The following is a 27,825-nucleotide window of genomic DNA, read 5'->3' as shown; positions in this document are numbered from 1 at the left end:
AGATCCCATGGGCATTCTACCACTGAGCTACACCCCAGCCCTATTTTTTACTCTTTATTTTGAAATAGGGTCTCACTGAGTTGCAAAGGGCCTCACAAAGTAGCTGAGACTGGCCACTAACCATGATCCTCCTGTCTCAGCCTCCCAAATGGCGGGATTACAAGTGTATGCCACCACATCCAGCTTCTTTTCTTATTTTTATAACTGAAATTCTCTATTACCAGACCACAGTCCACAAGCTTTTCTCCCATACTAGTAATAAAATAATTTGACCACATTGAGAAGTCCTTAGAGAATATCAGGAAAAGAAATTAAGCTCTGGGTCTTACAGGAGCCTGGGAAAATCTAGCCAGAAACTTTAAGGTTATTTACATCAGAACTGGGCTTGATGACTTTTATGGTGTCTGGATTTATTAAAACCATTAACAAAGAACAAACCTTTTAAACATTTTAAAATTCTTTTAATAAAAGTATTCATGTGTCCCAAACCACCCTGACCTGTCAGTGGTATTAGATACATCCAGGAAAGGGAAGTGATCACATTTGTTTAGTGCCTTGAAACCTGGAATGTTACCTTTCACCATCACTACACATCTCAATTAAAGGACTGATGCAGGTTAGGAAGCTGGATGTGAGCTTTTTAGGACAACACTAAGCACAGCTGTCAAATGGAACTAGATTGGTCAGATGTTCTCTAACCTGGACCACGCGGGTCACCTTCCTACTCTCAGGAGGCTTCCAATGGTGTCTGTAATAAACCATGCTGATCTCTGTATAGGATTTACGGGAATGTTCCAGTCTGTGCAGGGGTGACCTGGGTGACAGGGACCATCTTGAGCACTTTGGGATTGAAAGGTGTCCATGAATTCTTGTGATCAGAATGTCAGTTTATTAACTGGGCGTGGTAGTTCATGCTTGTAATCCCAGACCTTGAGAGGCTGAGACAGGAGGATTGCAGATTTGAAACCAGCCTCCGCAAGTTAGTGAAGCTCTCCACAACTTAGTGAGACCCTGTTTCAAAATAAAAAATAAATACCGCTAGGGGTGCACAGTTGGAATACCCTTGGGTTCAATCCCCTGTCTGTCTGTCTCCTCTCTCCTGCAAGTGCAAGATGGTGGTTGTGGAACGCGTGCAGACCCGGGCAAGTACAGCTCCCACTTCCACAGCCCAGCAGGGGAGAGTGACATTTAAGCATGTCACCTAGGGAAGGGATGTGTCCAGCTCCCAGGTAATGCCCCAAGGACCCCAGGACTCCTCCGAAGCTGTCAGTCCCCTAAGTTTCAAATGGCTGTCTGAATTAACCCATCTAAAATGTTATCCCAGCATGTTTCCAGGGAAGGCTTTACTGCAGGCCTGAAAATGTTTGCATCACAAACCACCCTGGGAGGGAGTGGTGGGTGTCCTCCCACACCCCCTTTACCTGTGACAATACCTCATTAGCCAGGAAGCTCTACCCTTATGGTGTGTGTTATTTGGAAAAAGACACCTCTGTGGGCCCAAACTGGAGGCTGTTATAATTCCTAAAAACAGCCAAGAAGCCCCAGACCAAGGACTTGTGTCGGCAAGGGGGGGATGTGCTTATCCGTGGTCAGCTTCTGCCTACAGGTCCACCCCGCCCATGCCCCTGTAATGTGAGTCCCCCAGGGGCACGCCCTCCTCGTTCCCAAATGAAGTGGCCACCCCGTCTATAAACCGGGTCACAAAATACCGCAATTCCTTGCTGGGGCTCTAGGCTGGGGCTTTCGCGGTGGACTCGGCGCCCACCCCCTCCCTCTAACATTCTAAGAAAAACACGCCGAGCTCGGTATAACGTAAACATCCTGGGGAAACAACCGCTGTAACTGGCTCCTAAGCCTGGCTTCCCTAAGGAAATAATCAGCACCTCTGCGCCCAGACAGCTCCGGGAGGGCGGCGGGGCTCACGGTCCCGCTCTGGGAAGAGCAGGTACCGGGGACAAAGTGCGCTCCCAGCTAGCACGACGGGCGCCCGGACCGCCCGGGTGGGCAGGGCACCCACTGTCCCCATCCTGCGGACGGGGACCGAGGTCCGGGGCGCGCCCGCGCTCTCCCCGGGGCGCTCGGGGGCGCCGCTGCCTTCCAGCCCGGAACCGCGCGGCTCTGCAGCGGCCACGTGGCCGCATTGTGCTCGGCAGGCGCCCCTCGGCGTGCGCGGGGCTGTGGCCGCGATCCGGGCTCCGGCCGCTCTGCGGGGCCGCCTGGGCCGGGCGGCCCCGGGAACAAAGGAGGGGAGCGCGCGGCCGCGAGCCCCGCCCGGCCGCCCCGCCCAGCCTGCTTTCTCCCGGAGCTCGGAGGGGTCCTCGGAGGGCCCGGGAGGCGGCGCAGCTCGCCGTCCCCGCGGCTGGCGCCGACGCGCCCTCCCTCCGCCACTGCCCCGCGCGGGCCGGAGCGCACAAAGCGCGGCCGCCGGCGGGCGCTCACCGCGGCGGGGCGGACCCGGCGCCCGCCTTAAAGGGCGCGCCCGCTCGGCGCGCAGCGCGCATGCCCGGCGCGGGGCGGGACCGGGCGGCGGGCGCGCTCCCCGCGGGCGCGAGGGCCGGCGTCCCCGGGGGCTCGTGCGCGCGTCGGGGCCGCGGGCTCGGCGTCCGCGCGCTGGGCGTGTGCGGGCCCCGGGCGGCCGGCCGGGCTGGCGCTGCGGCGGCGTCGGGCTTTGCGGGCCCGGGGCGGGGTGCAGGCGGGGGCCGCGGGCGCACGGAGCCTTTGTGTGCCCGTCTCCCGCGCAGGTGGCAGCCCGCGCCCGGACTCGCTCGCCGCGGCGCCCCGGGGCGCCGAGCCCCATTGTCCGCGTCCCGGGGCTCGGGCGGCGCTGGGGCCGGTGACAGCCCCTCCGGGCGGTGGCGCCAGCGCCGCGCTGGGCTCCTCGGGCACTAACGGGACTTCCCGAGGACCGCTCCCGGCCGGGCCGCGGGCCCCGGAGTGGGGCGAGGGAGGAGACCTGGGGACCGTGGCGGTCCTCGGGCCCGGGCGCACGCGAGTGTCCCGAGCCTGCCGGCCCCGCATCAGACAACAAAGAGAGGCGTTCGCGCGGGGGGAGGGGCCGGGGGCGGCGGCGCCCGCTCCCCGCGCTCGGCCGCGGCCTCCGCCCGCCCCCGGCCCGGCGCGCGCCAATCGCCTCCCCCAGCGATAGTGTCAGTAGCATTGTAGTGTCAGCTCCCGCCGGTGACGTTGCGCCGCGCTCGTCCCCCTCCGGAGCCGTCTGGCTGCAGAGGCTCAGTCGAGAGGCGGGCAGGAGAGGAAGAAAGCGCTGAGTGAGGGCGGGCGGGCGGGCGGGCGGGAGGGAGGGAGTGGAGGAGCCGGGGAGGGGCTCCTTAAAGAAACGCTGCGGTCGCTCGCCAGCTCGCTCTGCGCTCGGCTTTGTGGCCAGCTAGCCGGGCACTCGGGGGCCACGCGCGGCCGCCGCTCGAGCTCTGCCCCCACCCCAACCTCCAGCCGATCTGGGGTGGGGACCCAGGAGGGGGCTCCTGCAGCCACTGCGGGTGCGGACGGCGGCGAGCGACCCGCTCCTCCCCGCGCGGAGAAAGGAGCCACGGAGCCCTCCGCAGCCGGCCGGCCTCCCCGCCCCTGACCAGCCGCTTCCCGGCTGCCTTTGTGGCCGCAGCTTCTCGCCGCCGAGCGGAGGGCCGGCGGGGGCGCGGCGCGCACGGCCGAGCGATGCCCAGCTCGCTGTTTGCAGACCTGGAGCGCAACGGCGGCGGGGGCGGCGGCGGCGGGGGCGGCGGCGGCGGCTGCGGCGGGGGAGAGACCCTGGATGACCAAAGAGCCCTGCAGCTCGCTCTCGACCAGCTTTCCTTGCTGGGGCTGGACAGTGACGAGGGCGCCTCTCTGTACGACGGCGAGCCGCGCAAGAGGAGCGTGAACATGACCGAGTGCGTGCCGGTGCCCAGTTCCGAGCACGTCGCGGAGATCGTGGGGCGGCAAGGTGGGTCCGGCGGGGATGGGGAGGTTGAGGGGTGTGTAGGGTCCCGCGCCCCCGCCTCGCTGGGAGGGCGTGTGCAGGATCTCGAATCTGCGGTGCTGGGGAGCTTTGGGGAGGGGAGGAAGAGCCGCGCGATGGGCCGGCGCCCCAGACAAAGAAAGTGCAGGCAGGCTGTCTCCCAGAGCCGCCCTGCCGCCGCGGCAGGATGCACTTTCTCCTGCTAAGACCACCGCCTTCTCCCCCAGCGCCCCCACTCAGCCCACCTGGGGAAAGATAATTTAAATATAAGATGCTTGGGGGAGGGGGGCCTTTGATCGGTCCTTTGGGAGGAGGGAGGAGGAGGAGTGAGCATCGGATGGGAGGAGGATTCTGGATTTCTGTACAGCGGAATGGAGTCCAGAGTAGGAACAATGGGTCCCGGGACTGCACCCCCCAGCCCCCCCCCCCCACTCTAGCACGGGAATCGCGGCTCCAGCCGCCTTCGCCAAGCCTCTTGGAGTTGTCTTCGAGGCGGACGGCGCGCCCAACTGGGTCCCCGCAGCATTTTCCCCGATGACTTTTCTGGGGTTCTCGGGTTTGGCTTGGGACCACTGCAGCCCACGGAGGGGGGGGGGAAGCAGGCAGTGGGCTGTTTCTGGAGCGCCTCTCGGGTGGAACCCAGTGCCCAGCCCGCGGCGTGGCTGTGGGTCAGCGAGGGAGACGCCCCCTTTCTTCCCCTGGCGTGCTCCGCCGTCCCGCGGCCCGGGACTGGATGCCGGCTGTCGCTGGTCCCCGCGGCTACCCGGGATAATGGGCGTGTCTGTCTCTCTCTCCCCCTCTCTCCTACTTCCTCCTTCGGGACCCCGGCTCCCAGGTTGTAAAATCAAGGCTCTGCGGGCGAAGACCAACACTTACATCAAGACCCCAGTTCGCGGGGAGGAGCCTGTCTTTGTTGTGACGGGCAGGAAGGAGGATGTGGCCATGGCCCGGAGGGAGATCATCTCGGCGGCGGAGCATTTCTCCATGATCCGTGCCTCGCGGAATAAGAACACCGCGCTCAACGGTGCGGTGCCGGGGCCGCCCAACCTGCCCGGGCAGACCACCATCCAGGTGCGGGTGCCCTACCGCGTGGTGGGGCTCGTGGTGGGGCCCAAGGGCGCCACTATCAAGCGCATCCAACAGCAGACGCACACGTACATCGTGACGCCCAGCCGCGACAAGGAGCCCGTGTTCGAGGTGACAGGCATGCCTGAGAACGTGGACCGCGCTCGGGAGGAGATCGAGGCGCACATCGCGCTGCGCACCGGCGGCATCGTCGAGCTCACCGACGAGAACGACTTCCACGCCAATGGCACCGACGTGGGCTTCGACCTGCACCACGGGTCCGGCGGGTCCGGCCCGGGTAGCCTCTGGAGCAAGCCCACCCCCAGCATCACGCCCACCCCCGGACGCAAACCCTTCTCCAGCTACCGCAACGACAGCTCCAGCTCGCTGGGCAGTGCCTCCACGGACTCCTACTTCGGCGGCGGCGGCGGCACCACCGGCAGCGCCGCCGCCACCCCGCGCCTGACGGACTACAGCCCCCCGAGCCCCGCGCTCAGCTTCGCGCACAACGGCAACAACAACAACGGCAACGGGTACACCTACAGCGCCCGGGAAGCCTCGGCACCTTCCCCCGACGGCTGTCCTGAGCTGCAGCCCACCTTCGACCCGGCTCCCGCCCCTCCACCTGGGGCGCCCCTGCTCTGGGCCCAGTTCGAGAGGTCCCCCGGAGGCGGACCCGCGGCTCCCGTGTCCTCTTCCTGCTCTTCCTCGGCATCTTCGTCGGCTTCCTCGTCCTCCGTGGTCTTTCCCGGGGGTGGCGCCAGCGCGCCCCCCAATGCCAATCTGGGGCTGCTGGTGCACCGCCGGCTGCGCCTGTCTCCGCCCTTGCACATGGCTCCGGGCGCCAGCGAGCACCACCTGGCTCGCCGGGTGCGCAGCGACCCCGGCGGAGGAGGCCTGGCCTATGCCGCCTACGCCAACGGGCTTGGGGCGCAGCTGCCGGGCTTGCAGTCTTCAGACACGTCGGGCTCCTCCTCGTCGTCCAGCTCCTCCTCCAGCTCGTCATCCTCTTCCTCGGGGCTGCGGCGCAAGGGCAGCCGCGACTGCTCCGTGTGCTTCGAGAGCGAAGTGATCGCCGCGCTGGTGCCCTGCGGCCACAACCTCTTCTGCATGGAGTGCGCCAACCGCATCTGCGAGAAGAACGAGCCCGAGTGCCCGGTCTGCCACACCGCGGTCACTCAGGCCATCCGCATCTTTTCCTGAAGGCAGCGCGGCGGCGTGCGCATGCCCCGCGGCGCCGGGAGGCCCCCTGCCCGCCATCCACCCTCCAGCCTCCCCGGTGCCCCGCCGCCTCCCCCAGCCCCACCCCCTCACACGCCGAGATCATCGGAGAGGAGCTTGGAGAGCTGTAGTATCCACTCATTTTTAAAATGTAATTTTTAAACAAAGGGACTTTGCCAGGACAGATCTGCGTCAAGAGTACTGTATAGCCTGGGAACCTGAACCAGCCGAAATGCATGCTCTATAAATAATAGGAACGGCGACATTCTAGTAATGATAGTTTTTACACTGTACTTAATAGGAAGCTTCCAAAAGAAGAAAACCCCACAAGTTTTCCATTTTCTTAAAGTAGGAAAAACGAACAATAATGCTGATGACGAAGAGGATGGTAATGGGATGGGATGGGGGATGTTTGGCGCGTCCCCCTTGTGGGTGGGTTCCTACGATGCGCATAGAACACAGGTGGATCCTTTTTGAATGTTCGTGGAAGGGCCAGGAGTTCCTGTGAAACCAGGATACTGCAGCTTTATTAAAGTTAAAGAAACTGTAACATATCTCTTATATATTAAAAAAAACCTTTAAAAGTTTTAAAGAGAATTTGCATTAATACAGATTGAAGTATTTTATTCTTTTTTGACTTGAAAAATTATATTTCATATTGCAAAGATGTTTACAAGTATTTTAATTTAAGTTCAGTGAACTTTTTTGTAGCTGGGTTAAATCTTTTTATTTTAGTATGGCCTTATGGCAAAGAACACTGTATTATTTTAATAATCACACAATTGTGACGGAACTACAACCATAAAATGTGTAACGTTTTGAGCAGTATTCTGTTGGGATGGAGATTTTATAGGTTCACAAATCTTGTAGATCTGCTTCACCCAGCATATTTTCTATTCAGTGATATAAAGCATATTTTATTCTATATTATTACAAAAAAACGGAAATGTATACACATGTCAAAAGGAACTGTTGATGCTTTCTAACATTTGTATAAATAGAATTCAGTGCAAGTTACAAAAATTCTGTTGCACCACTATAGTTTTAGTATTTCTATTTTAATACATTTGTTTACCACTTGTTTATGTATATGTAGGTGACGTTACTTGAGCTTAAATGTACTTTACTGAGCAAAGTTTAAAAAACAAAATATATTTTATTTTATGATAAAGGGCCTTTAACCTCATGGTCAAATACTAATATTATATTTGCTGAGACAAGATTTGAAATTGTATCAAGAGTTTTATTTTTCTGACATTTAAAGTTCTACATAATAAAGGTAAAACTTAAGTAATGGTGCTACTTCATTTTTTAAGTATTTCTATATAAATAAAATATTGAAGAAAATCTATCCTGTGTGGTGACTTGATTTTTTTAAAGCCTCTTTCAGTCTTACTGTAAAGAAACACTTTTAAGTGACAGATTGAAATACATATATCTGTGTATAGTATGTGAGTATTTTATCAGTAGAATAGACATTTGGAAGAGACTAGAATTGTTTGGTTGGATGGTTGGTTGGGGGTAACAATATTTTTTATTTTTATTTATTTATTTATTTTATTATTATTTTTTTGTGGGTCTGGGGATGAAACCCAGAGGCATTTGACCTCCGAGCTACACCCCTACCCAATTTTTTTTTTTTTTTTTTTTTTGGTGGTACTGGGGTTCCTGGAAGCCCTTCTACCTCCGGGCTACACTCCCAGACCTCTTTTTACATTTTGTATTTGGAAACAGGGTCTCCTAAGCCAGCGTGCGCGGCTGGCTTCGAACCTGCGCGATCCTCCTGTCTCTGCCTCCCAAGCGTGGGGATTACAAGCGTGCGCCACCACGCCCGGCCCTACCCAATTTTTTATTCTTTATTTTGAAACAGGGTCTCACTGAGTGGTGGAGGGCCTCACTAAGTAGCTGAGGCTGTCCACCAAAGATCCTCAGGTCTCAGCCTCCCAAATACTGGGATTATTAGCTTGCGCTACCACTCCCGACTCAGTATTATTATTATTTTTTAAGTTGCAAATATCTGCTGAATCAGGGTCTACTTTTCCATTAGATATAGCGGGCACAGTGCTTAGGGCCCATGATATTGGGTGGGTGGGTGGGGGCGTGTACAGGAAAATGATTACTTTAAAATTAGAAGGTAAAAGAGGAAATGTTTTTAATTTTCAGCTTCACAAAACCTTTTTTAAATTTGCCTAAAAACATTAAGAAAATAAAACATGTAAGTACTTAAAGTAATATAAAAAAAATTTAGTGCCTTGGGAAGGCCAGAGTGGTAGGGCTCAGGGAAGGCCTGGGCTGCCTCATGAGTTTCCATCCAGGGCCAGTTCCCCAGGGGAGCTGAAGAAGGTAGGAGGAATACCACTTCTGAGTCCTTGCTAGACGGGAGCACTACCTTAATAGTTTCTGCTTGACAGGCTAATTGGTGTTGACAGGCTGTGGGTGTTAACTGTTGTTGTTTTGAGGGAAGTTTTTGTTTGCTTTTGACAGGCTACACCTGTTCCCTGGCTCAGCGGAGGCTCCTTCAAGGGGGTGACCATGTGTTTTCATTTGACCTCTTCATCTTGGTCTTCCAGAGAGTATTTAGGAATGACCAGACTCCACCACCAAACTTAGAGCTTCCACATGAGGCTGCTGCTGGAGAACTGTATCTGCCTCCAATGGAGCTGGTGTTTTAGTCCTAGCAGGTAAATCCAGAGAGAAGGCTATCTCTAATAAGCGTTGATGCCCCCCCCCATCCCTTTGTATTGGTTTTTATTTGTCCAGAAACGCCGCCACTACCTATTTAGCTCCTGATTTGTTTGTTTCAAATGATGCTGTGAAGAGGCCACAGACAGGCTCTCAGGACTGGAAGAGTGAAAGGAGTGGCCCTATTTGAAGAATTCCTGGCATTGGCTTCAGCTCTGCCAAGTTTGCAGGTGGCCAGGCAAGCGTTTACTCCTTCACCTCTCCCTCAAGGACTGGAGGCCCATCAAGGACAAATGTCCAGCCTCCCCCCACCTTCCCCTTCTTCCCCTCAGCTGCCTGGGAATGCCCAGAACAGAACAGAGATTCTTTTTACACTCGCTTTCCTTAGGGCCGCTTTGCATTTCTGCTTTAACAGACCCAGTGCAGATAATGCAAGGAGAACCCAAAGCCTTGCTATTTCCTTCTCATCTCCCCGCCCCTTCCACCTCCCATTCATATAACATTGTCTGTGGCCAATATGCTGCTTTGGCAAATGAAGAAAGATCTGCTTTCTTGAGGCTAAAGACAGACCCTTGAATGGCATATACTATTTTTTTTTTCTTTTACAGTTAGAGGTTCCCTTTCTTGATATAAAGTTTGGGGACATAGTGTAATTAGCCTTTTTTTTTTTTTTGTGGTACTGGGGATAGAACTCAGGGGCATTCCACCTCCAAGCTACACCCCCAGCCCTATTTTTTTTTAATTTTGAAACAGGGTCTAACTAAGTTGCGAAAGGCCTCACTAAGAAGCTGAGGCTGTCTGCGAACCACGATCCTCTGGCCTCAGCCTCCCGAATGCTGGGATTACAAGCGTGCGCCACCACGCCTGGCATAATTAGGCTTCTTGAGGCAGCTCTCATCTTGGGTCTCCCCTTCCAAGCCGAGGCTCATTGCCAGCAGGGAATATGGGCCCACAGGGGTGACATTAGATGGCTTCGCTTTCTGTCCGAGGTAAGCCTTTTGTCACAGGCACTGGTTTGCTCAGGTGACTTCTGTGGACCTCTGGCTGTGGAGCTGGAAAGAGGAGAGGGGCTGCATTATGTCCTCTAGCTGCCAGAGACTCTCTTTTCTACTTCCGTACCCTTCTGGAGCCCATCTCTCTGCACCAACAAAATACCAACTAACAGACATCTCTCCCCTAATTACTATGCCGTGTTTTATTGCTTTATGTAGAATAGTGGTTCTCAGCAGGGGTGATTTGGGACAGCCCCTTCTCCCCCTGGGCTGGTAAGCTGGGGACAATTTTGGTGAATATAAAATGGGCAGTGCACCCAACTGAATGCAGTCCCTGGTAGGTCTGCTGAGCATCCTACAATGCGCAGGACAGGCCTGTCACTTGTCTGCGATGCAGACAAGGCACAAGCATCTTCGCTGCTGCTCACTCCTGCCTTGAAACCAGTGATGTTGTTCCAACACTTAAAGGTTGGCCTTGGGGGTGTTCTGAGATGACACGCGTCCCCCATAGCTCTGGTTTCACTAGGAGCAGTGTGGGGGAGGGAAGGCGAGGTCTGAGCACAGGAGGTCCTGGCTAAGGGACTCTGAAGCAGCGCCACACCCCAGCTGGATCTTCAGATGAAACATTTAGAAGAAAGTGTGGCATATGGTGAGTGCTATCTGTCTATCATCCCATATGTGTGCTATCTCTTTTTATTTTATAGCCTTATGACCTTCGCATTTTTTTTTTTACTATGTGATTATAGGTCAGAAAGAATTTTAAAAATTGAAAGCAGCATGCTTGAGTGGTGTTAAGTCAACTTGACTGGGCCCAATCTTCTACATCGAGCATTTCGATGTATAACTGTGTGTGTGTGTGTGTGTGTGTGTGTGTGTGTGTGTGTGTGTGTATGTGTGTGTGTGTTGCTGGGAATCAAATTCAGGGCCTTGCAAACGCTAAATACCCTACCACTAAGCTATAGCTCCCACTCAGCATCCATCTCTCTCTCTCTCTCTCTCTCTCTCTCTCTCTCTCTCTCTTTCTTTTGGGTGGTACTGGGGATTGAACCCTTGAACCCAGGGACATTCTACCTCCAAGTTAAACCTCCAGCCCTATTTTTTATTCTTTAGTTTGAAGAACTAAGTTGAGGAGGGCCTCAGTAAGTAGCTGAGGCCGGCGACAAATCTACCATCCTTCTGTCTCAGCCTCCCAAGCACTGGGATTACAAGTGTGTGCCACCATGCCTAGCTCAGTATATCTTCAAAATGATACAATCTATTATTTTGGTTTGTATAGGAGGCATGATTTTCAAAATCCTCTCATAAAATTATTTCACAGAAACACCGTAAGAGAGTCAATAATGCAGATGTCCTTATTCTCCCACTTTATAGCCCAAGAAATGGAGCTAAATACCATACCTAGCAGGGATCATTGCCAAAGTAGATATGAGTGCTTTCTGGAGACCAAGATGTTTGTAGGTCATATCCTGTACAGATGTACAGAAATCTGTTTTCACATAATAGCCAAAAGTAACTCCAGTGAATTATGACTAAACTTAATGTATTATTTACTGAAAATATCCAAACCTGCCACCCAAGGATGTAGAGTCCAGTAAAGCACACTTCTCATTAAACTGCGATGACATTGCCTTGGCATCCCTCCGGTGACTCAGAAGGCCCTTCAGAGAACTCGTTGTGAACATCAGTGACTGCCACGAGAGAAGGATCACTTAAAGTTTCTTGATAATCAGGATCACAATTTGAGGAGTCATTTATCACAGTCCCATTTTGTGGCGTACATCCTAGATGGATTAGCTCGCCCATAATTCCTAATCAAGGAACCCTCTCTACCCTCAACTCAGCCTCCTGTCTCTTGGCTGAGAGATGTTGGGACGATCACTCTGCATCTCCCAGATCCAGTTTTCTCATACCTAGCAGTGCATTGCTTTGTTAACCGGTCCCTTGAAATGCTCGCACGGGAGTGACCTGCAAAAGATGTATAAACTACAAAGTCCTGGGTCCATCCTTGAAATTCTTATTCACAAATTTGGGGATGAGGCCTGGAAACCTACAGTTTGAGATTTCCCCTATATCCATCAATAGGGGATGATTAAGGATAAAAATATACTTTAAATGGCTCTGCAGGATGCCCTTAAAAAGAGTGAAAGTGGCTTAAATTATACTTATATTGAACGACCTTCAGTATGTATTACTAGGAGGAAAATAAAGTTCATTATAGCATGTATGGGGTGCTACATTTGTATTAAAATTGTGTATGGAGACGTAGATACGAGTACACTTGTATGCATGGAATGTGTCGCCGGTGAAGGAGTCTGAAGGTCAGGGGTCACAAGAGAGGACCAGTGGGATACACAGGGATGTGGAAGAGGAGATTTACTATGCAAATTAGCTTGCCCGATTATCGAAGCTGAGACACCCCGTGATACGCAGGTTGGAGAACCAGAAAAGCTAGTGGCCTGAGACCAGAAGAGCTGAAGGTGAATCTCAGTTCAAGGGTGGAGGCCTGAGGGCCCAGCGTTCTGAGATGCAGTGGCAGGAGGTGGGTGAGCAGTTCTTTCTTCCTTCCTCTACCTCTGTTCTCTGGGGACTTCAGTGGGTTGCAAGGTGCTGGCCCACATCAGTAAACCACATCTTCTTTATTCAGTCTACTGAGGCAAATGCTAGTCTCCCAGGAGCCGCCTTCCTGGATGCATCCAGAGATAATACTTTACTAGTTATCTGGGTGTCCTTTAGCCTAGTCAAGTTGATACCTAAAAATGGCCACCACAAACATGCCTATCACAAAACTTACCATCTTAGCTATTTTAAGTCCTCAATTCAGTGGCATTGATGATATATCATTCTGCAACCATCACCGTACCTGTCCTTGGAGATTTTGCATCATCTCAAACTGAAGCTTTGTACTCACTAAATGATAACTCCCCATTATGTCCTACCCCCAACTTCTGGCAATCACTTTTGTGTGTGTGTGTGTGTGTGTGTGTGTGTGTGTGTGTGTTTGGAGGGTTACAAGGGATTGAATACAGGGCATTATACCTCCAACACGCCTACCCCTATTTTAGTTTTATTTTGAAACAGGGTCTAAGTTGCTGGGACTAGCCTCAAACCTGCAATCTTCCTGTCTCAGCCTCCCAAGTCCTAGCATGACAGATGTGTACCACCACTATTACCACCACTGGCTACCACTCTTTTACTTGCTTTAAGAATATAAGTCATGTTAAGCCGGGCGTGGTGGAACACACTTGTAATCCCAGCATTCGGGAGGCTGAGGTGGGAGGATTGAGATTCACAGACAGCCTCAGCTACTTAGTGAAGCCCTCTGCAATTTAGTGAGACCCTGTTTCAAAATAAAGAATAAAAACTAGGGCAAGGGGTGTAGCTCGGGGTCAATGCCCCTGAGTTCCACACACACACACACACACACACACACACACACACACACACACAGAATTTAAGACATGTTCCTTTTTTTAGGTTTCTCATTTATTACAGATTTCCTTCCCAGCAGAAGGTGGATAAGAAAAAGCCAGTTGGGGGGGGGAAATATTTTTCGTGCACGTGTCCAGTGCTATAACTTGGGTAAAAAATATCTCCAAAGCTCCATGTGTTGAAGGCTTGGTCCCCATCTTGGCGCTGTTGGAAGGTGCTGGAAGCCTTTAAGGCAGTGGGGCCTAGTGGAAGTTTGTTGTGGGTGTGCCTTGAAAAAAGATTTTAGGACTCTGGCCTCTTCCTCTCTTTGCTTCCTGGTCATCATAAATAGAGCAGCGTCCTCTACCTAATGCTCCTAAGATGATGCGCTGCCTTGCCACAAGCTGAGCCTGCCACAAGCACAGGACCCCTGAATCCAGCAGCCCAAAACACCCTTTACTTCTTACAGATGGGCGATATCGGGTCTGTGTTATGGTAACGGGAAGCTGATTGACACACCAAGTAAGATTCTGAGTGTGCTGAGAAACCCAGCCTTGCTACCCACCTCTGCCCAGAGGCTCACTGAGGCCATGGCCGGGAACCTGCTCAGGTTGACTCCACTGGAGACAAGGAGGACAGCGCCAAGAGACAGCCATGTTCAAGCAGAGGAGAGGGCCCTGGAGCAGAGCACCCCTCAGTCCTCAGGGATCAATCCTGAGGACACCCTGCTTTTGGACTTTCGGCCTCCAGAACTGAGAAATATTTCTATTATTTAAGACACTGGGTGGTACTTTGCCGCCCTAGCAGATGCGCACGGGAGTGTTTTCCATCAGTGCCCTTCCCCCAAATCAGCCTCAACAGTCATTAAATAAAAGCCAACATTTGGAAACATCCCAATGATGTTGTCCTAAGACAACTATTCAGTTAGCTTGTGGTATCAGCCACTAAATCATATTTAAACTTAAGTCGCCGTTGAGAACACATAACTGTGGGGGGATTCTCTGCGCTTTGCCTCTGAGTTCTCTGCGAGGTGTCAGAGTTTAGTTTGTCATGCATCCCCAGGGGCTGGTTCCTTCCACAGCAGCTTTGACTTGTGTATAGAATTCCCATGGCCATAAAGCCCTAGCTAGGACTCAGTTTGACAAGATGGTACTGCTCAGTTATGTGGTTCTGCATTCGTGCCGTCCATATTCTAAATTCCACGTACTTTGCTGTCATCGGAAACACCAAAGTTGGTTAGTATTGGATATTGGTCTAGAGGCAAGAGTTTCACTGTTTTAATCATTAAGGCAGGATGAGCTGGGTTGCCCTGGAAGAGAATTTATCCTAGGCTTCAAATTTGATAGACAACCTAGTTCCATAACAACCAGGAGGCCTGGTATTATAACTTGTCTTTAGGATGTTCCCCTCGACCTCGTGGAGGAAGGTAGCCATGGTTTTGTTCATGTTTACGGTGCTGGGGATTGAACTCGGGGGTGTCTACTTTTGAAATATACCCCAAGTCTTATTTTATGGTTTGAAACAAGGTCTCAGTAAGTTGCTGAAGGCTTTGCTAATTGTCGAAGCTGGCCTTGAGCCTGCCACCCTCCTGTCTCGGGCTCCCAAGTACTGGGTTTGCAGGTGCATGACACCAAGTCCCTCTCAAGACAGTCATGCTGGAGTAGGGCTTGGTTGCTGAGGACTGGTTCCTGAGGGTGTGGCCCTGGGGATTATATATGTTCCCTTCTCCCCTTGTTCTCTTGCTACAGTGATGTGAGAGGTGAGATGTTATCTCTCTCTCTCTCTCTCTCTGTCTTTCACACTCTCTCTCTTCCTCCCTCTCTCTCCCTCTCTCTCTCCTCTACATCATGTCCTGAGCTCTGCAGACTTCACCTGGCCTTACATGAACAGAATCCCTGAAATCTCCAGAACTGTGAGTAAATAAATCTTCCTTCAAGTTGTGGTGGTGGTATTTTGGATCACAGCGGTCAGGATGCTGAATGAGACATCTGGCTTATCCAGTCTCTTACCTTGAGCTTCTTAGTAACTCCAGCTTTACTAAGCCGAGGGCAAGAGATATATAGAAAGTAAATCCCCAACTCTACCTGTCCACCATTTCCTCAGTAGTCTCAAACCTCTCATCAGGTTTTAAATAAAAATTAAGGGGTTTCTCTCTGAATGGGAAAGATAGATAGGAGGTTTCATTCATTTTTCTTTTTTCTTTGGAGTGGAATTGTTGGAATCTGACCTTTGCTTAGCTCTACATGTGTATTAATGGATACCAAACTATAGAAAGGAAACTTTTATGACAATAACACATCAATACACAAACTTAAAGGGATTTAAAATAAGTACTAGTAATAAGTGGATCTCAAATGCATCCTAATAAAGGTTAGTCTTTGATATACATTCAACACAGGCTGGGTCCAGTGTAAGACATACTACTTAGCAAGTCCTAGTAGTTACTAGTAACAGAACAATGAATTTGTTTGTTCCTGGTTTTCACTTGTATACAGTTAGTGATTCTTTTTTTGTTTCATCTCAGGTATAACATTTAGTGAGTAAAAGCGTCAAGTGTGTTCTCTATAAGAGTATGTTCTCTATATGAAGTATGTTCTCTATATGAAATATGTTCTCTGTATGTATTGCCTGCTGTCGGCTGTGGGACCTGTGTGTTCTCTGCAGGCTTTGGTTTTCTGTGTGAACCTCGCTGGGAGCTCTTGTAATTAAATGTCTCAAGCAGATGTTTAAGTGGAGCTTCTCAGTCAGGCGTGGCAGCCCACACTTGTAATCCCAGTACTTGGGAGGCCGAGACAGAAGGGTCACAGGTTAGAGGCCAGCCTCAGCTACTTAGTGAGGCCCTTTGCAACTTAGTGAGACCCTGTTTCAAAATAAAGAATAAAAGGCCGGGCGTGGTGGTGCACGCTTGTAATCCCCGCGCTTGGGAGGCAGAGACAGGAGGATCGCGCAGGTTCGAAGCCAGCTGCGCGTGCTGGCTTAGGAGACCCTGTTTCCAAATAAAAATGTAAAATTAGGTCTGGGAGTGTAGCCCGGAGGTAGGCTTCCAGGAACCCCAGTACCACCAAAAAATAAAAAAAGGAATAAAAAAATAAAATAGGGCTGGGGGTGTAGCTGAGAGGTAGAATGCCCCTGGGTTCATTTCCTAGTACTACAAATAATTAAGTAAGTAAGTAAGTAAGTAACTAACTAACTAACTAAATAGAGACTTTTATGCAGCGTTTTCAGCAACAGGTTTTAGCCTGTTTTCAGCATCTTGTATTTCAGTGTTCACAGATGAGGAACATTTACTGTTTTATGTCCTTCTTAATTACTTATTACTGATTATTTGCATCTGATACATCTCTTTGTTTCATTTTTCTTCTTTTTGACAAACGTTTAATTTTACTTTTATATTTAACTTGAAAAAGATTTAATAAATGAACTTTCAAAAACACATCCTCACTCCTAGAAAGAGAGGGTATGTACCCGTCACCAATTAGCATCAATATGTATATGAATTAGTAATGGAAATTTTCAGATAATCTAGTTGTACATTGGTTGGTTGAAGTGATGATTCAGAGGCCCGTGCCTGTAACTCCAGCTACTTAAGAAGCTGAGGCAGGAGGATCACAATTTTGAGGCCAGCTTGGGCAAGTTAGTGAGACCCTGTCTCAAAATAAAAACTAAAATGGGCCAGGGCTGTGGCTCAGTGATAGAGCGCTCCTGGGTTCGATCCCAAGTAGCGAACACTAGTGGATTAATATGGAATGATGATGTCGAAAGCATTCCTGGAAGGGCTGGGAAACATTTTTTAAGAAAGACAGACAGACAGACAGACAGACACACACACACACACACACACCCCATTTTGAGACAAGCATACTGAGGTTTTCCTGATATTCGATTCCCCTTTATAGGCTTTTTTTTTTCTTTCTTTGTGAATGCATATCTTGCCCAAGAATGTGGAACTAGACCCTTTAATATACAATACCAAGCTAACTCTAAAGCAAACTGTCTCGCATGTGTACCCCCCATAGTCCTACTGAGGAGCAGTTCTTGGCTTGGGGAACCCAGTTCATTATGCACAGCTGTGGGCACGTGGCCAATTGAGGCTCGTTATGCAAATTGTCATTAAGGAGCATAGGCCTGGGCCTGCCTGCCTGCCTCCCTCCCTCCCTCCCTCCCTCCCTCCCTCCCTCCCTCCCTCCCTCCCTCCCTTCCTTCCTTCCTTCCTTCCTTCCTTCCTTCCTTCCTTCCTTCCTTCCTTCCGTCCCCCAGCCTGCAGAAGGCGGCCATCACTGAACGAGTCCTGCTCCTGACGCCCTCATTCCGGGTGGCCTTGGTGAAAGGTAGGTCCCCTGGGCCTACCAATGGAGCATAAGCCTCTAGTGAGTGTTTCAGCTCCATCTAATATGCCCACTCCAGCCTTCTTACCCTTCTTCCTCTTGGTTTGCCCAGGTAACTCAGTCATGTTCTCTTGCTCAGCATAAGCCACCTCTTTCTCTAGCCTTCTGGAAGCCAGTGAACAGCAAGAAAGTGCTGGTGTAGACCTGGTAGGAAGCACAGGCCAGGACGGAATTAGACATACAAGACATTCTGTGGGTGGAAGGCCTGTGAGGCAGTAGGGAGGAGCAAGTGGGGAGCCCCCCGACCTCAGGCTACAGTATGCGACTGACCCCCATGAGGGAGAAAGGGAAGGAGCAGGCTGGCGGGGAATCCTGCAGCAAAGGCTTCTCCTGCGCGTGGCAGGGTTGACTGTTCTCAGTGTCTCCCAGGTCCCATAGATGGGGAGCAGCCGGGAGAGCTGGCTTCAGGGATGTCTCAGTAGATCCCATGTGTAGCAGCTGAAGGTGGTCAGCCATCTGCCTACATCAGTAAGGTTTGAATGGAGAACCTGCCCCAGGGAGGTGTATTAGGATTCTTTAGAGAACTGAGGGGGCTCACTTGATGATGGGGGCTGAGAAGTCCCACCGTGTAGTCTGCTGTTTGCAGGCTGAAGACCCAGGAGATGCAGCAGGAGATGCGGCTCTGAGAGCTGCCAGGAGTGATGGAGGAGGCCCCGTCACAGGCCACTGGAGACTGATGTGAAGCTCAAAGATCAAAGAGAGGGGATTCCTCCTTCCTTCACTTTTTTTTTTTTGTTTTGTTTTGTTCTATTAAGGCCCTCGATGGATTAGATGGTGTCTGTCTTAGTTTATCTGAGCTTCTAGGAAAAAGAATAAAACAGACTGGGTAACTTATAAGTATTATGATTTTTGTTGTTGTTGTGCTGGTAGTACTGGTGATTGAACCCAGGGGTACTCTTTCTCTGAGCTACACCCCAGACATTTATTATTTTTGGTGGTACTGGGGATGGAACCCAGGGGTCTTCTACCTCCAGGCTATACTCCCAGATATATATATCTTTATATTTTATAAATATATAAATATATTTATATAAATATATATTTATATTTTATATAAATATATAAATATATAAATATAGAATATATATTTTATATATTTTTATATTTTATATAATATTTTATATTTATATATTTAATATATATTATATATATTTAATATATATTTAAAATATTTAATATATATTTATATAATGTCTGGGAGTATATACCTGCACGATCGTCCTGGCTCAGCCTCCCAAGCACGGGGATTACAAGCGTGCGCCACCACACCCGGCAACACCCCAGTTATTTAAAATTTTTACTCTGAAACAGGGTATCACTAAGTTGCTGAGGCTAGCCTCAAACCCATGATCCTCCTGTCTCAGCCTCCTAAGTACCAGGATTATAGGTGGGCACCATCACACCCAGTTACAAAAAATGTACATTTATTGCACACTATTCTGGAGGCTGAGGAATCCAACACCAAGATGCCAGCAGATTTTGTATCTGATGAGGACTCTTCTTCATAGAGGGTACCTTCTTGTGGTCTCCTCACATGACAGAAAGGCTCGAGGGGTCCAATAAGCCACCTCAGGTCTCTTTTGCAATCCCACTCATGAGGGCTCTGCCCACTTGCCTACCAAAGGCCCCATCTCCTAACACCACCATCTTGGGCGTTATCTAGTTACCACCACGTGAACTTTGGAGGGACACAGATACTTGGAACCTAGCAATGCCCATCCTTGTTTAGGATGGCTGTCTGCTTCATCCAGCCCATGAATTCAAATTCATCCAAGAACACCCTCACAGACACTCAGAAATAGAATTTACTCTGGGCACTTTGTATCCCAGTCACCTTGACACAATTAACCACCACAGGAGGGCACCAGAAAGGGGCCGGTACCCAAGAGAACGAAGCAAAGGGCCATAGACTTGAATAGGATGGTGAGGAGGCCTCTGCAGGGGCCATGCCAGAGCACACTGCATACACCAGCATGTTACTCAGTATGCCCCAGTAAGGCTAATGCAAAATGAATGAGTGAATGAATCTCACTGCAGATCTCATGCCAGGCTCAGAATAACCACAGGCTAGTTCCTCTGTGGTCCATTTAGTCAGTTTATGTCCAGTGATTAGCTGCATGTCAAAAACTGGCAGGAGGGACTGCTGTCTGTCATGAATGTCCCCCAGTCTCTGCTGGCTAAAGATTTTGAAACCTGTGTTTTCAGCTAGGTATGATGGTGCATGTCTAGAATCTCAGTACTCAGGAGGCAGAGGCAGGAGGATCACAGGTTCATGGCCAGCCTAAGCAAGTTATCAAGATCCTATTTCAAAGTAACAAAATAAAAAGGCCCGGGGGTATAGCTCAGAGGTAGAATGGCCCTGGGTTCTATCTCCAGTACAGGGGAAAAAAAAAGAATTAAAAAAGAAAGAAAGAAAGAAAAGAATGGAGAATCTCTTATTCCACATTGGGCTGGGCACTCTGCCAGGTTATATTCCTTATACATCTTTCCTGTCTCCCATCCTGCTTCCTCTGTCTCCTCCTCCTCTCTGCCCTCATTCTCCAACCCTCCTGTGTCTGTCTACCCCACACCTGATCTGGTCATCTCTTTGACTGTCCCCCTCGCTCTTCCCTTCTAGTCTTTAGGCTTCCTTCCTCTCCTACTCGGTCCCTCTCCATAGATGCTTCTCACACTCTGCCACACCCTCCATGCAGTGCACACCACACAGTCACAAACCTCCGTCTGAGTTTCCTGGTCCTGTTCTTGACTGACCAATATGCCTGTGACTTCAAGGTTTTCAGATGCAATAAATTTAATTACTTCACTCTAGAAGTTGATCCGATTTCAGGAACTCTGACTGGAGAGGGAAATGTTTAGGGAAAGGCAATTTCATGATTTTCAAGCTTACAGATAACCTGCTACAACATTGTCAAGGGAAAGAAGAATACCTCTATATCAGGAAATCTAGCAAAAGCCTTTACAGAATGATAAGATGCATTGTTGTGCTTTAAATACATTTGCTGATGTAAAATGCCATAACTTCAAAGAGGTCAATATTCCCTCTGAATCGAATTATAGAATTACTAAGGAAAATCGCATATTCCTCCACTGAGATAAAATTACAGGATAAAATTTTTGTCAAACAATACTTTTCCAAGTGCTGATGGGTAGTGTCGTCCAACCAATAAGTGTTCTTAATTAAAAAAAAATTAAGTTGACAGGTACCCTGCAAATATAAAATGTATACAACATGCTAACCTATCCTTCTATCTATAAAGGTATGCTTCTCTTAAGATTAATATAATTTTTGCCATTAGGTATTACTACTATGGTTCTATTTAAAATTATATATGGTTGTGGGTATTTCCTCCAAGGACCTGGAATCTAGATCTTGGAAGTCAAAGAAAGGTAAGCCTGGGGTGGGGGTGGGAAGAAGCTGACATGAGTTCATGGGCAGCCAAGATGGAGGCGATTTCCTCGATTCTTTGAGATCAAAACCCTTGATGTTAGAACGCTCAGCCTCTCCATTCTTGGCATTTGGGGACAGTAATTCTTTGCTGTGGGAGCTGCTCTTCTCATTGAGGGATTTCAATAAATTCGTGGTCCCTACCTTATACATCTTCCTCCCTCCCCTGCACATCAACCAAGGATGCCGCTAGACATGGCCACATGCTCCCTGGGGGCTGGGAAGTGGGCTCAGGATCTATCTGCCTTAGGTTACAGACAAGGAAGCAGATGTAGGGGCTGCATGAGGATTTCTATTAGTGGAAGAGGAAAGATATTCTTGTCTAGATCTTCCAAACGAAGAAATACAGCAGGCCCAAGACAGCTCAGTGGGTAGCTGAGAAAGGTCTCCCGCAAGGCCAGCAAGCTGTAGTGTGAGACATAAAGGGGCCAGAGAACCCTCAAGGGAGAGGCAACCAAAAGGGAAGCAGAGACTGCATTTATACTCACGGAGGAAACTCTCCATAGCAGATGGTGGGCGGGCCTTGAAGAAGAGAGCAGCAGGCACCCAGGAGCCCTGGGCAGCTCCATTGGGACCAGTGGAGAGGAGGCAGAGTCTGAACTCTCAGGGCTGGACCCTGACGGGCGGGGGAGGATGGCCCAGCTGTGACCTTGGCTGGAGTTGTTGGTGGTGACCTTTGGTGGCTTCTTTTGTGGGGCCAGCAGCCAACAGAGGAGGGGAGACACAGGAAAGAACATGTTCAGTCCTGAAAGAGCAGTTGGGTGAGCAGAGATGGCAGCTGCACAGGATAGGAACAGCTGGACAGACTGCAAATAACCGGAGGCCTGGAGGGAGGAAAGAGATGCCCCTGCTCCGAGATGAGGGGACTGTGAGCCTAGGCACCAGGACAGGACTCTTCTGCTTTGAAAGAAAACTTGAGAAGGGGCATGGGGGCAGGGGTGGGGAATTCTGACTTCTCTTCCCAGAGCTCAGTAGAGGCATCTGAAGCAGTCACTATGCCCTCTCCTGATTATTCAACAAGACTGCCCCGGGAACAAGTGTCTGGGAGGTGCCTCAGGACAGCTGACCTAGAGGGTGACCTTAGAGGGATTCCCGTACTCAGAAGAAAGGAAAGTCAGCTCCTGAGTGTGAGCCTTGTGGTTATGGGGAGACAGACTTTGGTAGGAAATGTGTGCATGGGAGAGGCCTGAGGAATGTCAGTGTGTGTGTGTGTGTGTGTGTGTGTGTGTGTGTGTGTGTGCACATGCACATGCACTCACTCGTGCATGCATGCATGCATGTGTAGGGGGCTGGTTTTTCCTTCATGTCTTTACAGTGTAAAGAACCCAAACAGTGACCAGGCCATGTGGAAACCTTACTGGATAATAGAAATGGGTCCGTGTCCTTCACCCCAGGGCCATGGTGTGCCCCTTTCCTCCCAGCAGTCCTCAAAGGGAGAAGAGTCTCCACACGAAACGTTAGGGGAGCCTGTGCTTCACTGAGTTCACAGAGTTCAAGGCTGTTTGCTCAAAGGGATATTTTTTTTTCTGTGTGTGTGGTACTGGGGATGGAACCCATGGGCATTCTACCTCTGAGCTACACCCTCAGCCTTATTTTTTATTCTTTATTTTGGAAAAGCATCGCACTGAGCTGCAGAGGGCCTCACTAAGTAGCTGAGGCTGGGGATTTTGTTTTTTTAATTGAAGTTCCTCACCTATACCTCTAGAAGAAAAAAATTGTAAATTCTGACTGTGCCCAGTGCCCTGTGAAGGGGACCTGTGGATTATGTTTTAGTAAAAGAAAGCATGTTCCAATGGACCAGGAGACTCCTGGTAGGAAAATTCCCTGGGAATGAGGTCTTGGAGAAGAATGTGTGAGTCACCCTGTTCCTGCTGGCCAGCATTGGACTGGCAGAGAGAGCATCAGCACGTGTTTGTGGACTGATCAGATGAATTAGCTAATTAATTGGAGGACGATGCCTCTTAGCACATTGCCTCCCTCTGCTCCCCGCTGGCTTCCGCCTGGTCCTTCTCACCAGGAAACAGGGTGGGAAGGAGGAAGCCTGCAATGGTCCTTTGCTTCTGGCTCCAGTTCTGATGGCCCTCTGATCACTGAGGCAAAGGCTGCCCAGAGTAGGGAAGAGCGAAAAGAAAGGTGACCAGCGGTGCATGTTGGCTAGCCCATCACAGAAGCCAAGGGACAGCACACAGAGTCTCCTCTCAGGCAGGCTGGCTGGCTTTGGGATGCCTCGGATCTACTTTAACTACTGCTGCTTGGACGTCCTAAAGGGAACCCCAAGGAACCTCTGGGAGGAGAAGTGTTTGAGAGACGTGGGGCGCTGTGTGGTTGAAGTGGCCTTGGAGGCAAAGGTGGTCATAGCTGAAGCTGCTCCTTTAATTTGGTCGGCTTGATGAGATCTGAGATGTAATGTCATGTGTAACGAGGGCAAGAGGATCCTTTGGATCTTAGAGGAAGGGATGGGGACTTGTGTCCCTTTCGGTTGGCTCTGTCCTGGGTCAGGCGCGTCCTGATTATCGTTTCTTTGTGCGCTAGGAAGCTCTGGAGCTTTTGGCGTCAGTGTCCTGCCTGGAGCATGGCTTAGGGAAGTGTCTCGAAGGGCTTGGGTTTAAGGCAGGGAGGAGTGATATGGGGAGACCAAACTTGAGCTCCTTGACGGGACAGAGAGAAGAGGAAGAAGACAGGAGATGCTTACCCACCCCCGAGGTCAGGAAGGAAAGTCCGATGACCAGGAGTGTGGAGGGAGCTGGCATTTCTGGGGTGAAGAGATGCTCCGTTGAACTGTCATTGTCAGAGGAGAACGTAGCTAAAAAGACCCGTGTCCCCTACTCAAGTTGCTCTCGCCCATAAACTGTTGCTTCTTCTACCCTGAAATTAGACCCAGGGCTCAGTATGTGTGTTTTCTTCCTCTTTGTAAAGAAGACATTAATAAATACAAAGTTCTTGCAGAGGATCATCCACGGGCATATATTGTTCCAAGCAGATTTTGTAACCATGTCTATCCTGTTCACTTACATAGCGTATATGGTCAATAAATGTTTAAAGCAAAGTCATTTAAAATAATCCTTAGTCATTTTGAGTCTGCTTATATCTAGAAAGCAGGAGAGAATGCTGAATTAAAATTTGGGAACCCTAACCGGGTGTGGTAGCACATACTTGTAATCCCAGTACTTGGGAGGATCTGGGTTCTCTGCCAGCCTCAGCTACTTAGTGAGGCCCTCTGCTACTTAGTGAGACTCTGTTTCAAAAATAAAGAATAAAAAATTGGGCTGGGGGTGTAGCTCGGAGATAGAATGCCCCTGAGTTCAATCCCCAGCACCATGGCAGGACCACATGCATTTTCTCTTCTTGAGAATAACAGTTAGACTACATTTCCCAGCCTCTTTTATAATGAATGTGATCATGGGATTGAGTTCTAGCCAATAAAATGTGAGTGAAAGGGTCTTTCTCTGTGTTCCAGCAGGAAATACCTTCTCCCCGATTTTCTGCTCCGAGTTTAAAAAGGGTGGAGCTATACAATGAAAGGATTATTGGTTTCTGAACTGTCACTGGGGGATAACTACTTGCTGATCAGGAACACCTATTTTGGGTTCGTATGGGCTAGCAATAAATTACAGAGTCAGTAGTCCTTATCTAAAATGTTTAGAACTAAAAGTATTTAAGATTTCGGATTTTTAAAAAAGTATGAGTTATATGCATATACATCATGAGATATCTTGGGGATAGGACTGCAGTCTAAACAGAGATTCGCTTGTGTTTCTGATACACCTTGTCCATATAGCCTGAAGGTCATTGTATGTGGGAGTTTTAGCCGTGCCTGTGTCTTGACTACCACCCCTCCTATGAGGTCACACGCGGAGTTTTCCACTTGTGTACCCAGGTGGGTGCTCAGAAAGTTTGGGATTTTAGAGCATTTTTGTATTTTCAGGCTAGAGATGATCAACCCGCCCCTGGGATTCTGTGGTTTCCCAGCTATGTTACAGGTAGTGTTACCTCAACCGATTCAGAAACTTGTAAGTGGTACATTGAAGTAAGGTGTTTCTAAAACAAATCCTTAAAGAATGGATATGGCATCGAATTACTTACCCATCAAGTGAGTTGTGAGAAAATTGTCATCAGATGATGAAAAGATGGGGTCCTATGTTATTCAGGGGCAAAACACTGATAAAATTGTTACCCTTGATCGTTTTAAATGCAAGGTTCAGATATTGTGAAACCCAGGCTACAGAGAAAAATGTGTTGGCTTTTATTTTTTGCTTTTTGCTTCTTTCATTTATTTTTTTTTTGGTGGTACATGGGGATGAAACTCAGTGACTTTCTACCTCCAGGTTGCACCCCCTAGACCTATTTTTTTTATATTTTATTCGGAAACAAGGTCTCACTAAGTTGCAGAGGGCCTCACTAAGTAGCTGAGGCTGGCTTCAACCTGGCATGATCCTCCTATCTCAGCCTCCCAATGCTTTTTGCTTTTTGCTTCTTGACTCATATTATCACACACACACACACACACACACACACACACACACACACACACACACAGAGTCAGACTATAATTGGCCAATTTGCAAGCATAAGTGAGAGGGACTATTGTGTAGAGAAAGCTAGTGCTGTAGACCCCACACGTGAACGAAAAAGCTCAGTAAGGTTTACCAGTTAAACAATGACTCAGCCCCATGGTGAAGTTCAGACTGATGCTGTGCCTTATTAATTGTCTGAGAAGGCCTCGAGGTCGCAGCATCAGGAAGGCAGGTAGAACCGAGGGGAGTAAGTAAGTAAAGCACCAGACTTCAAAGTCATGCCTATGAAAAAATTCCTAGTGTGATGACTTGGCTGAGGAGCTCACAGGAAGAACACCTATCAGAAAGCTAGTAGGTTTTGGAAAGAATTTGATTGCTAGGGAGTCTAGCAACCCATATTTAAAAGGTTTTTTTTTTTTTTTTTTTTGGTGTACTGGGGTTCCTGGAAGCCCTTCTACCTCCGGGCTACGCTCCCAGACCTATTTTATATTTTTGAAACAGGGTCTCTTATGCCAGCGCGGCTGGCTTCGAACCTGCGCGATCCTCCTGTCTCCGCCTCCCAAGCGCGGGGATTACAAGCGTGCGCCACCACGCCCGGCCTATTTAAAAGGTTTTCAACGGAATCTTATTCCTGCTCCCTATCTTTGCGCACTGGGAGGCTGTCTGGTGCAGCACCGGCTTGCTCACCAGTGCTGTGGAGAGTACTGGGTAGGGAGGCTCCCAGTGGCTGCTTTGGGGCCACAAGCATATGGGACCAGGAGTGCCCTGGAGGGTGGACTTGCCCTGGGGCTGAGGAAAGAGACCAGGTGGGATTTCGCATTGCTCTGGACCAGCCATGCTGTGGTCCTCCTCTCTTTCCAACTTTTTTTTTTTTGGTGGTCTGGGGGTGGAACCCAGAGGCTTTCTACCTCCGAGCTATATTCCCAGACCCACTTTATATTTTATTTGGAAACAGGGTCTCACTAAGTTGCTGAGAGCCTCACTAAGTAGCTGAGGCTGGCTTTGAACCTGCGCGATCCTCCTGTCTCAGCCTCCCAAGCGCGGGGCTTACAAACGTGCGCCACCATGCCCGGCGTCTCTCTTTCCAATTTCGAATGAGACTTTCTGTTGTGAGTTTGCTGCTGCTGCTCCACGGTGATTTAGTTGGTGCATGTATGAGTGCAGATGGTCTGTTCTCTGACTCCCTGGCTGCTGGGCCATGAGGAGCCACATCTGAGCTTGTCTGAGGTCCTAGACTGTGAGCCAGGTGCAGTGGCTGATGTACATGAGTGTGTTGTGTGTACCCAGGAGGGAGGAGCAGATTTGGTGCCCAGAAGGACAGACGCTGCCATCCCCAGGCCTGTCTGCGCTCTCCCAGCACCCCACCACAGGTGTGTCTGAGTGTTAAGCCACTGGAATATTGGTGAAGGTAGTAGATGTGACATTCCTGCTCCGAGGCCCCACCCATAATCCTCTCTCCCCACTCAGGGCCACATAGAGGCCACCTGGACAAGATGGAGAAGCCCCAGGATAGGACCCGAGCCATCACTTGGAAGGAGGCCACTTGATGGTACAGAGCACATTTTGGGTTACTCTCCTGAGATTGAGGATTTTTTTTTCCCTAGCAACTACTGTTACCTTTAGTAACACCATGTTAAAAAAGTAAAAAGCATTCTCTTTGTCTATTCCCTAGGGATTCTCTGCTCCTTTCAAATCTCCTCCACTTACAAGTTATCCCGCCTCTTTGTGAATTTAAAGAAAAGAAAAAAAAAAAACACTCATCAGGGAATGGGACAATTTAGCCTTTGCCACCATTCTGGAACTTTCCCTTGAAAGTTGCATGACCCATACCCCCGCCTATCCACTTGTCCAGTTAGAGTGTTAATAAATGGCCCGATTGTTTTCCTAGGTAAATGGTTCAAGCAAATGAAAGAAGACTTGTCAGGCTGGGTTGAGACGATGAAGGTGCTGAATAATTCTTTAGGTCTTAGTCTCCCTAGGAACAAGGACACTTGAGACCCCAGGCAAGCATCACTTTATACTCAGTCATGAAGAAAAATATTTAATCTCCTTTAGACTTATCTTTCCAGTCCATATCTAAGGGACAAGCAATCTCTCTTTCACAGGCTGGTCATAAAGATTCAGTGCAGTCAAACATACATCGTGCCTGGTAGAGAGGCTG

General features: G+C 49.7%; 1 protein-coding gene across 1 annotated transcript; it reads left to right on the top strand.

The window, feature by feature from the left end:
- Nucleotides 1–3,669: 3,669 nt before the first annotated feature.
- MEX3B (mex-3 RNA binding family member B) lies at nucleotides 3,670–6,220 on the top strand (the record flags this gene model as incomplete). The annotated part of the gene is made up of 2 exons (XM_080693450.1): nucleotides 3,670–3,937; nucleotides 4,788–6,220. 2 exons carry the CDS (start codon nucleotides 3,670–3,672, stop codon nucleotides 6,218–6,220), a joined length of 1,701 nt encoding a protein of 566 aa, XP_080549576.1.
- Nucleotides 6,221–27,825: the final 21,605 nt, after the last annotated feature.

This window comes from Muscardinus avellanarius (genome assembly GCF_963383645.1).
Source record: "Muscardinus avellanarius genome assembly, chromosome: 3".
NCBI lineage: Eukaryota > Metazoa > Chordata > Mammalia > Rodentia > Gliridae > Muscardinus > Muscardinus avellanarius.
Note: the sequence above shows the minus strand (reverse complement) of the source record. Positions and strands in the feature narration are given on the sequence as shown.